The sequence below is a fragment of the Grammomys surdaster genome, unplaced genomic scaffold (genome assembly GCF_004785775.1).
Source record: "Grammomys surdaster isolate TR1022 unplaced genomic scaffold, NIH_TR_1.0 350, whole genome shotgun sequence".
Lineage (NCBI taxonomy): Eukaryota > Metazoa > Chordata > Mammalia > Rodentia > Muridae > Grammomys > Grammomys surdaster.
Window position 1 is genome coordinate 147,201 of NW_021604769.1, and position 12,342 is coordinate 159,542.

The 12,342-nt window shown below is 39.1% G+C and overlaps 1 protein-coding gene across 1 annotated transcript in view; it reads right to left on the reverse strand.

Annotated features, from left to right (window-relative positions):
• LOC114631062 (fatty acid desaturase 2-like protein FADS2P1) overlaps window positions 1–12,342 on the reverse strand; it is a 37,835-nt gene that overhangs the window by 24,854 nt on the left and 639 nt on the right. Inside the window, exon 2 of the mRNA XM_028779366.1 lies at window positions 1,864–1,974. Coding sequence (XP_028635199.1) covers window positions 1,864–1,974 — 111 coding nt within the window. The remainder of the gene's footprint in view (window positions 1–1,863; window positions 1,975–12,342) is intronic.

Below are 12,342 nucleotides of genomic sequence, written 5' to 3' on the forward strand. Positions count from 1 at the left end.
ACATGGGAATCAAGAGAGGAGAAGAAAGGGAGTTGTGGGAGGGAATATGGAGAGATACAGCTAAAATTGAGGGGCACTTGAAGGGTAGTATGGAAACTCAATATAGTAGAAACTTCCTTTAAAAAAATCAATATATAAAGATGATCTAAATGAAGTTGTCAAATAATGGGTAAAAAAGAGTTCCAAGTGACCATCTCTTGTCATCAAATAAAATTTCTAGTACCAGGATTGGGTTACTGGGTAAAGGGGTCCAGTGGAATCCCAAAATAATTCAGGCTCTTGCCAAGACAATAGGTTGCTCTCTCCAAACTGACAGCAAGGTCTCCTTGCTGAAGACAATGCCTCTATATCTCATTGAACACGGAAAGACTGAGCTGGTGCCTATTTTAGATCCTCCATCCCTACATATTAGTGTCTTTGGTACAGAAAGGTGCTCCAAACACTACCAAGAAGGAAATGTGAACATCAAACTAGTCAAAACACTTTTGATCTATAATACTGTCCTGCCTGCAAAATCTGCTAGAGCAGTGGTGGCACAAACATTGTGAGTAATCAAGGAATGTCTGATTTGACTTAAGGCTTCCATCACAAGATGGAACCCACACTCAGTATTGCTTGAGTGGCCAAGAACCAGGGGCAATGAAGACCAGAGACCTAGGGTAAAACCAAATAACAAAAACAAAAATATAAAAATATAGTGATAAAATGACTCCTAATAATAGTCTGCTATACTCAGATAAGTGCCTTGTTCAGCCATCATTAGAGAAGCTTCTTCCTCCTTGAGATGGGAACAAATATTGAGACCTACAGCTGGATATTACACAGAGAATGAGAAAGGTCTTGGAACACTTAGCCCTAAATGGGATGTTTACACCAAATGCCTCCCTTTAGAGCTCAGGAAAGCATGAGCAAGAGAAGTCAGAAAGTGACTGAGAGCCAGAGTAGATTGAGGATATCAAGAAAACAAGGCCCTGTAAATCAATATAAGTGAGCTCATATAGACTCAGAGACTGAAGAAGCGTGCACATAGTCTGCACGGGTCTGCACCAGGTCTGCACCAGGTCCTCTGCATATGTATTATGGATTGTAATTTAGTTTTCTTATGGGACTTCTGAGTGTGGGAATGTGTGGGTCTCTGATTTATGTGCCTTCTCTTGGGCTCTTTTCCTTCTGTTAGTTTGTCTTGTCCAATTTCATGTGATGGTTTTCATTCTGTTTTATTCTATTTACTTTGTTATATTTTACTATTATATCTGAGAAGTCTTAGAGAGACAGAAAGGAATCATATCATGATGAGAGAGAATATAGGAAAGGAATGAGAATAAGACAGAGGGAAAACTATAGTCAGAAGATATTTTGTAAAAGAATTCATCCTCAATAAATGGAGTAAAAGAAAAAAGAATAATGTCTCATGCACTTCATATGCTTTCACTTACTTTTAGTTAACCTTAAAATAAAACTTAAATAAAGGTTAAAATAATTTCGGAATTTATAATTTGTCCATTGTTCTGAGCATAATGATGGGATATCCTGCCACTCTGCTCCACCCTTTCTTTAACCTGAATTGCCCCTTCATTTGTTGTATCCATCATGGATATACTGCATTCTGTTCAGTTACTTAGCAACCATTCTCATTCTGGTAGTCATAACTCCTTTCCTAAGTTCACATTGCTGTAGATACTGCTCATATTATCCAGTATCTTAGGCCTCTACTTGGGGAAAAGTCTTAGGATGGACACCTTGAAGAAAATAAGGACCTACTGTACTTTACTATGAACTAATATTCTCATAGAAAACAGTGTTCATGGGAAACAGCCTTATCCCCAATAATTCTATGTTTTTAGATCCTGAAGCTGTACTTACATTTTTGTTTTTCTCCTGGCTGGGTTCTTCTGGAGAAAGTTCTCCAATGAGTAGTGGTTTAAGATACATTTGCACAATGCTTAGATCCAGGTGCATGGCCCTGAAGGCATCCTGCAAAGCATAGATACTTGTTAGAAGCTTGTAAAAGATGTGTTTATTCTCAGCTATGATCCTTCCGTGCCCATCCTGGGCCCAAACTGGCAATAGCACAGACCACAGAGCATTTGCTTATAATACCATGTTAATGCTTTAAGGTGAGGCATCAACTTTGTCTTTGAGACCTTTCTACAAGAGGATAAGGCTGGCTACTTGTCTAGGACAGGCATTGTTTTTCTAGGCAATTTCTAGAACATTGATTACATCATTGTTTCTTTTTATTAAATATTGAAAGGAAGAGTTCCTTGAGTTAATTAGCCATGGTGAGTCTTTTTTTAAGTCCAGCATCAAGTTTCATGTGAAAGTTTCTTAAACTATCCAAGGTATGCAGTAAACAAGACTCTCTACACAAATTACATTTTCTATTGAGGGTTCCCTTTCCACTCTTGACCAAGTCTCAGAAGAATGAGGCCTCTTCAATTAGTTATTCCAGAGAACACTAGATTGAATTTGATGGTGATATCTTAGAATAAAGACATGAATGATCTGGGGAGTACAGTCCTTGAGTACTGGGCTGCCTAAAACAGTACACTTTCAGCTGTAGTCATCATTGAAGGACTCTCATCATTCCATAAAAATAATGTTGCTAAGTAGTAATTCCACATCACTACAGGACAGTGAAGTTCTTATATCCTATGTATGTTGGCAAGTAAAAGACTCTTTCCTCTCAAGTGTTTTTATAGTTCTTTGTGGGGGGGCATTTTACGAGATAGAGATGATTGGCTTTTTGCTGTTATGACATTGAGGTTGGAGTGATTAAAAGCGAGGAAATATAACAAAAGTCTGACCTTGAATATATATTCAAGGATGGGGTACAAATGTGGAGCAGTGGCTTTTGCACAGTACTGGTTGTAAAAGGAGGATTCTGGAGCTACTCTTCCTACACTTCAGACCTGGTTTTGCTGTTTACTGGCTATGCATCAGTGAGTCTTTCGTGTTCTTGTCTTACATTGTATTCTATATTCTCTAAATCGGAGTGACAATTGCCATTTAACTCAGAAGTCAGTATAAAGTTTGGATGAATGAATTATGATGCTAATACTAACTAGACAGTACTTTCAGAAGAAGATTTATTTTATCACTAATTATGCTAATGGATATGGACGGGTGTGTGCATATGAGTGTGAGAGCCCACAATGGTGAAGGGAGCATGAGGTCTCTTGGAGCTGGAGTTACAGGCTGTTGTAAACTGAGTTGTACAAAAGCAACAGGTACTTGTAAGCACAGAACCATTTTCTCAGGCTTCATTAGACAGTACTTGTTAACCATCTTTTCATGTTCCTCCAGTGATAAGAACTCACACCTTCTCTTTAATGCAGTAATTCAGGCTTTTATCTATATATTCAAACCATCAGTAGGCTCTCATTATACAAGTGAATATATTGAACCCTGGATTTTCAGTGCCATGGAAATTTGCATAACCCTTCATTAGAGAAGGTGCATATATGTTGAATATAGTAATTAGAAGTATGCAATATCAAGTTTGTAGATTGACTTCACCAAAAGGTCCATAGATGGAATGCTAGAATCCTCCTGGGATTTATGTTCATTCTACTACACACACTTCTCACAATACCTTAGAACAACAATGGACTATGTTTTTTCAAAGATGTTTTACATTTTTTATATTCTGTGATACTAAAGCTTAGCTCTCCTAACCAGGCAAATAAATATAAGGGAGTGATTTATGTATCTCATGATGATCTATACTGATTAAATCATCTACCTGCTGTTTCTTGGCAGGATAGAATGGGAAAGCATACTGGTGGATCAAGTGTCAGAGTACAGATGAACATCATCAATTTCAGAATATGTAGCAGACATTACAATAATGTAATCTAGCATGATTTCAAATTGTGTTGATAACCTACTCTTCTCGGGTCTCTGCCACTTTTGAGCCTGAGGAATGATCTGAAGTCTGTGCTTTGGGGACTGACGCTGAGGAGCAGCTGAGTTTTGCCGAACAGTAAGTATGCCGGTTTGTGGAGCTCTTTTCATTGTAATATTAAGAAAGTACAACAAAGGCGTTCATTTAATCTTAATGTACTCAAGGCTTTTCTAATAGAATCCATATACTAAATTGTGAAATCCATGCTTGGAAGCTAGCAAAAACAGGTTCTGTTACCCACATTCTTGGGCAAGCATGCTCTTGCTGAAGGGTGTGGAGTAAAGAGAAGGAAGAAGCCTGGGAATGCCAGTATTTACAGAATTCACTCTATGTACAAATACATACCACCTCATAGTTACCAGCTTATTGCTGTGATGACTTATTGCTTCTATTGTACAGAGAGACATCACATTTTTAGGAATATGAGATGGAGATCTTTTTTCTACATACTACACAGAGCAGCAGAGCTAATGTTTGACCTTGGGGCTAGATAGAACAATGATACCCTAAAGATCAACCACAGCCTTCAATAGCATAATCCTTTTACTGGGAGATATGCTGCTAGATCATCTTGAGATAATGATCAAAACAATCTGTGTCTTTTGGTCAAATGGTGATGAATTCCCTACTGTAGCCTTTAGTCTCATGAAGCACTTTGCCTCTGATTTTAATTTGCCTCTTTAGGTTGACCCTTCATGGAATTCTCTATTGGAACCTTATATTGAATAAAATTCTACACCTTTCTAGAACTGAATGGTTACAGATTTTATACTCTTCCCTTCAGTTCCTTTTTCCATTTTTCTCTTTACAAAGGTCTTTCTCAGAATTTGATACCAATATTAGATATCTGCCATCCTTGCATATGCAGGAATGTTATTCATGACTACCCCTGCAAGCTCATAACATACACATACACACACGTACATATTTGTTTATTTATTATTTGCTTATTTATCGAGTATTGGGTCACATGCATAGATGTTAGAGGACAGCTTGTGGGAATCAGTTCTCTCCTTGCACCATGTGATTCATCATAGGACTCAAACTGAGGCCATCATGGCTCAGCACTCAGGCTGGCAGCAAATTGTCTTTACCTATTGAGGTATCTCATTGACTAGGAAGCTTTTTTGAATTGTAATGAACCTTACTTCTTTTTTAGTGAGTTTTGGAAACTAAGACTGTGTGGTAGTTATCATTTAATGTAGACCTAACATCTACCACTGTGCCTAGAATAAATGGAGTGAATACACCCCTGATGAGTAAGGGAAAGACGAAAAACAGGTGGGCAGAGCAGTTCTGCATGAGGAATCAGGATGATTGAAGCATGAATAATATGCTGCTCCCATTTTCCCTATACTCTTTTTGACTCCCTCTTCAATCATCTCTGCTTTTTAAGGTCACCATAAATTGCATAATATTGCAGTGCCTCTTGAAACCGATTATTTCCAAAATCATATCAACAAGACATGAATATTGAAGACTATTTTACATTTACAAGTACTTTGGAAACTGCTAATCCATAGCTATTCTTTACAAGAGGCTGTGGTGGTTTACTGCTTCATTATAAAAGCGATAGAATTTCCCACTGAAAGAGAACAGTAAAAGTATGCAAAATTGAAGATCTCAGACAAAACTCTGATTTTGTAGTTTAGATGCTGTTGTCTAGATTGAACCCTGCCCAAAGCCATCAAGCCAAGAGGAAAAGGAGGCTTGAAATGGAGCAAATACTCTGCCAAACCTGGTGTCTAGGGGACTGCAACCACCCAGAGACAGTTTGTTTCTTAACCTCCACGATGGGCAGTACAGGGCATCAGAGGGTTAGGCTGCTGTATGTTGGGAAAACTACTTCATTTTAACAAATTATTTGTTATTGTTGCTGTTTATTAATGCGTGTGTGTGTGTGTGTGTGTGTGTGTGTGCATGATGGGACATATGTGGAAGTCACAGGATACCTTGCATCATTAATTTACTCAGGTACTATACAATCTACATAGAACCTAACTTAGTGACTCAGAGCCTAGTCTTTGAAATCAGATAGCAAGGTATTATTATTATTATCATTATTATTATTATTATTATTATTATATAATGCTAGGTCTCAAACCTGGGCCCTAGCAGTTAGTCTGATAAGGGTTCAAGTATCCCAAAAGATGTTAATTAATATGTAAACATAAAGTCATGCTACATCAGTAGGATCAATATCACAAAAGAAAGCATGTGCAATGTGGCTTTTCCCACACAGGAGCTCACAAATTTATAAGGAAAGTTAATACTGGAAAGTGGAGCCAAGCAGTTATTGCTGGATACATAGTGACTTCCAGGTAGCCTGGGATACATAAGGTCATTATTTTTACATTCCCCTGAGTAATTCCCCTTCTTTTTGGTTCCTTTTCAGAACTTGTATGTTTCTAGGTTGTGACTAGCACAAGAGTCCTGAGATGGAGGGTGAGTTGTAAATAAACTGAGCTATGGGGAGAATGTATCTTTGTCCTTGCCTTGGGAGAGAGCAGCAGCTTGGGAGGCTGCCCACAGGAGCTTTCAGGTAGGCGGTTGTGTCTCCACAAGAGTCCCTATCCTCACTGGAAGGCCTTTATTTTATGCTCTCAGCAGAACTCTAGCCTTTTCTCTCTGTCTCCATCCCGTTTTCTCTCCCCTGCTCCCTCTCCTTCCAGCCTTTCATTCTCCTACCTCACAAACCTTCTTCGGATGTTCTAATAATGGGCACCTGGGTGGCTTACTGAGGCGCTCACATCATTTAAGACTTGTATCCTTCTTGCTTATCCGGTTACCCATCAGACATTAAATCATGTCTCCACAGTGTTACTCCCACTCATCTTCTCTTTGTAGTTTTGTTGTTCATGCTCCATTTGGACTTTCAACATGTTCCTGGGACTCCATCTTGGTTCCCTTCCTTTTGACTGCCTTTTCTTACTTCCGTACTTAATTGTCAGACTGACCTCTCAGAGTGGCGACATTAATCTTTTTATGTTCCATTCTCTCTTCTTTATGTTTTTGTAATTAAGTTTTTTACTAGCAGATGGTAACTATCCATAGTTTTATTATGGTATTTTCATATGCATAAAATTTCTATGTGTTATTATGAAGATATAATTTTAATTACAGTTATCCCTTGTTCTTCTCCCACTCCAGAAGATTCTATTCCTTTCCACTCCTGTCTCTTTCTTCCTTCCTTCCTTCCTTCCTTCCTTCCTTCCTTTCTTTCTTTCTTTCTTTCTTTCTTTCTTTCTTTCTTTCTTTCTTTCTTCTTTCCTTCCTTTCTTCCTTCCTTTCTTTCTTTCTTTCTTTCTTTCTTTCTTTCTTTCTTTCTTTCTTTCTCTCTTTCTTTATCTTTTACTTACTTTACTCCTTTTCTCTCCCCCCCTTTCATTTGATGACCTAATAAATTTCATTAGGATTGTTTATATGATCCTGAGTGAGAGATTATTTACAGGAGCATGGATTCCTTAACCATGGTTACACTACTAAAGAAAAGATTTTTTTCTCTACCCTTAGGACTATTGCTTCCCATGGATACTCAGGAAGTGTGGGGCCTCATGTGCCCCTTCCTCTTAGCTGCCATGGTCTGTTTTCAGTCTCCTAGAGCCTGGAATGTCTTTTGTCTGTTTTCCTCAGACATTGATCAAGTGTGCACTTTCACAAGTATTATGCTAAGCAGAGGATGTCCATGATGGTTGGATACTTAGTCACAACTACTCACATATGTACACCCTGTTTTCTCACACTTTCTTCTCTTTGCAGCCTCTGGCAGCAAAGCTCATCCCAATCCACAATGGTCTCTTCCTTTTGTAGTTGTACATGGTATGTTTTCTCCTTAGAAGCCCTCCAAAGAGTTGAGGAAAACTCATTTTATGTCCATCATCTCTTCCTTGTCTTTTCCACATTCAATGTAAGAAAAGACTTGACTTAATGTGTTATATTTGTGTGTGTGTGTGTGTGTGTGTGTGTGTGCTCATGTAAGTGTGTGTGCACATGTATATGGAGACTGGAGGTAGTCAGGTATCTTCTTCAGTCACTCTCTCCCTTATCCTTAGAGATAGTCTTTATCCCTGGATAGTGCCTCTCCCTGCCTTGGTGCTCATTAATTCTGCTAGGCTGGCTGGCCAGAAACAATGTTCAGGAATCTACCTGTGTCTGCACTGATAGTAAAGAGTATCATTTGGTTTAAAGGTCTCTAGCACTGGGACCATATACATGCTGCAGTGTCCAGCATTTTAAGTAAGTGCTTAGGATCCTAATTCAAGCCCTCATGCTTGAATGGCAAGCACTTTACTGACTGAGCTGTAACTTTCAGCCCTGTTATTGTTTCTTCTAAGGTGTGATGTTGAGAGCTTGACCTGCACTTGCTTTCATTATTTCAGACATTTCAGCCTCTGTGTATCTACCATCATGATTGTACTTACATCATTGGAACACACCAATGTCTAGTATAAAATATAAGGACAAGAATTTATTTATGTGTGTCTTATCATCACAATGCCTAGCAATCTTCATTGTAGAGACTACAAAATCATCTATCTTTGTAAAATTAAATGATAATCATTACAATCATGTTGAACTTACTACTTACTGACTTTTCCTCAGAAAACTCACACATATGAAAAGTCCTGGGCCCTAAGCTCTGTTTATTGGCACTCTTGCATTAGCTCACAATTGTATAGCTTGTAAGCAACCAAATAAGACATGCATGCAGTAGCAGGAGCTTATGTGTTGATTTTGTTTTACAAGTTTATGAAACTACTGCAGAGGGCATTAAAAATCCATCTCAGGAGAATGAAGTGGTGATGAACTATAAAGCTGTCATTGTTGAATATTTCATCTCCACTGAGCATCATAAGGAGCATTTTCTTTGACCTCCACTGATTTTTTTAAATAAAAAAGCAAGATTAAAGTATCATTATCTCCTTTAATAAATAAGAAATGGAGACTCCAAGAGCTTAAACAGTCTCCTCAGGATAGATCTCCCTAATAAAAGTGGATTTCAGATGTCCACTGAGCCTATTCCATTGTGAAACTTATAGTTTTAAACATTATGTCAGATTCTTAACAAAGCTTTTAAAAAGTGAGTGACTGACCTCTGAGTCACTCACTCAAGTTGACCCTGAGGTACTGCATCCCTGACTTAGGTACCTCCACTTACCTTTTAGGAGGCCTAGAAAATGGTTTCTATGTAACTAAGAGAAAGGTATCCTATCTGGGCAAGTGTAGTCATGCAGAAATTATCCTGTGGTCTTCAGTTGCCAGTCAGAAAAACTTATGCTAATACCTCCTAAGCTGTAAAGTGAGCATTTGGCCTTGGGCCTTTGGGCTTGGTGTTCTGATCCCAATTAAATGGTACAAACTATAATCAGAATTTCTATGCTGATAATAAACTTTCTGAGAGTAATAATCACACTTCTTAGGATATGGATGCTATAATTTCCTGAACTTTAATGTCTTCAATTATACTTTGTACTATGCATGCTTTCATTCTATTTACCACAGTTCAGGGGGGTGGGCAATGCCATCTTTTTGCATATCATAGATTTGAAACTCTGGGCATTTCAATAGCTTCTCCAAATTCACACAACAAATCCCAGTGTACGTGTTCTCCATCCCTGAGTAGCCAGGGAAAATTAGAATTTCCTTGCTTCCTATGTCTGTCTTCTACCATTCTTGAGCCACCTTCCTTTAGAGAAACTTCTATTTGAATGGTGATTTATTTTTCTAAAATATGTGGTTGACCAAACATATGATTTTCTTTCTTGATATGTCCCAACACTAACAAGGTGGCCTCGTCATGGCTGGTGGTTTCTATAATATTAGACATTTCCTCCTCAATTACTAGGCTGGAAATGACCACTTCCTGACATCTGTGGTATTAAAAATCATTAGCAAACTTCACATCTATCACCTGGGCTACTACAAACTGAATGAGACAGTCAGCATTCTTTCAATGTGATTGAAAGTTCAAGTCCTGGCCAACACGTCTTTGAGCCAATTCTGTGATTTAAGCTAGAAAACCATGATCCAGGCCAAGTGTGGCAATGTATGCCTATAATGCCAGAATTCTGGAGGTGGAGGTCAAGAGTTCAAGGTTAGCTTGGCACACTGGAGATCTTGCTTCAGAAAAAACAAATAAAGCCGTCTATTTCCTGTGTGCTATAGGAACAAGTGAATAGACTAGCTAGGGAGCTGTGGCTATTTTATTTTTATGCTGTTGTCTTTTTTGTCATTTGACATTTGTTAATTGTTCTCTTCTTATTCTCATAAATTGCTTTGTTCTGAGTGTGCTTTCTGACACCTATGAGACCTCCTGTTTTGCTACTAAGGAAAGATTGAACATTGTTTAAAAACCATAGCAGGGGCTGGAGAGATGGCTCAGTGGTAAGAGCACTGACTGCTCTTCCAGAGGTCCTGAGTTCAGTTCCCACCAACCACATGGTGGTTTACAGCCATCTGTAATAGAATTCGATGACTTCTTGTAATGTGTCTGCAGACAGCTATGGCGTGTGTGTGTGTGTGTGTGTGTAACTATATCATAACTGAAGTAGTATAGATATGACCAGGCCTGACTGGAAAGACATTCATCTGATTGAAAGAAGCATCAAACCAGAAAGATGACAGAAGATCGAGAGCTAGACAATGAGCGGGGTGAAAATTCAGGGGAAAACTGAGAGTTATGGGAAAGATGTTGATGACATCAAGTCTAAACTTTAAAATCCATCAAGCATCTACTGAATCCTATTTCTAGAACATACCATCTGCATACAGATGTCTGTAGTCCTATGAGAATAAACCTGTTGGAGAACTTCTTTGCTTATGTGTGAAATAAGGTAAAAAAAATACCGAGCCCCAGCTTAAGTTCCTGTTTTGCCATATACTGATTTTTCTGACTTAAGTTTGTTTAAGGGGTCTAACTCTTTGTTTATCTGTACTGTGTTAGAAAATAAAACTTGCAGAGTGAGTGGAAGTACACACCATCCACAGAATATTTAAAGGGGAATTAGAAAAATAGGATGCCAGGCAGTGGTGTCACACGCCTTTAATCCCAGCACCTGGGAGGCAGAGGCAGGTGGATTTCTGAGTTCGAGGCCAGCCTGGTCTACACAGTGAGTTCCAGGACAGCCAGGGCTATACAGAGAAATCTTGTCTTGGGTAACACACACACACACACACACACACACACACACACAAGCAAAGAAAAATAGGATCATACTATGTAGCTTTGGCTGGCCTAGGATTCTCTGTTTAGACCTGACCGACCTTGAACTCAGAGAATTTCTTTCGTCTGCCTCCTGAGTGCTGAGATTAAAGGTGTGCGTCACATATCCAGATTGAAAAGATTCTTGAATGTACTCAAAGAATCTGGCAGACCTCCTTACCAAACACTTAGTGAAGTTTAAAATAATTTTTATTTGCGTTACTTATGTATCTAGTGTGTGTGTGAACTCAGATTGTCAGGCTTGGTGGCGCATGTCTTTACCTACTGAGCTATTTTCTGGCTCTCAGTTCTATTTTATTTTTTATTTTTTGAAAGGAACCAGATATACAGGACTTTATGGTCAAAACAAAGCAACTTGAAGCCCAGCATTATCATTATCCATCCTGCTGTGCACACGGCTTACCCCTTTGAGCATCAGATACCTCAGCTGTAGTGTGGGAATAACATGCACACCCCTGGCAAGAGTAACTAAGGTGGTGCCTCTGAGTGCGTCTGTGAGAATTGCATCACCCTTGTCAAACTGCTCGAGCTACACTCTGTAGAAGAAAACTGTGAACTCTCCACGTCCTGGAAGTTCTTGGCTTTCACTATTCTTAACGAATATTTGACATCCGTGAAATAAATTGCTTTCTGTAAATTCCTGTTTGAATTAACAACACGCCTTCCCTGAGTATTACTTACCTATTTATAACTTGCTGTTTATAGGACAGTTATTCTACGTTAAGGAGGATAAATAAAACACTAAACAAACAAAAAAAGACAAAATCCACAATGCAAAAACACAATATTCGCCGTCGACATTTCAATGTATCCCATATTGCACAGCTAGACCTTGAAGCCCTATTTGCTTCCAGTTTCTTGCTAGATAGGAATCCTGAAAACTTGGTCTGGGAGGAAATAGTGGTAGTGGAGCCCGGCATGTACTTCGTGTACTTCAGTGTTTTGGGGACGAAAGCTAAGATCTCAGGTACTCAGCAGCATTGAGGAAAGGGAAAGAACGGAGGGAAAGAGGAAAGGGAGAACAGGAGAAGAGAAGAAAGGGGTAGAGTAGGAAGAGGGAGGAGAGGGGGGGAGGAAGAGAGGGAGGAGAAAGGGGGAGGAGGGAGGGAGGGAGATAGGAGATAGGAAAGAGGGGGGAAGGAGAGGGGAGAGAGAGAGAGAGAGAGAGAGAGAGAGAGAGAGAGAGAGAGAGAGAGAGAGAGAGAGAATGAAT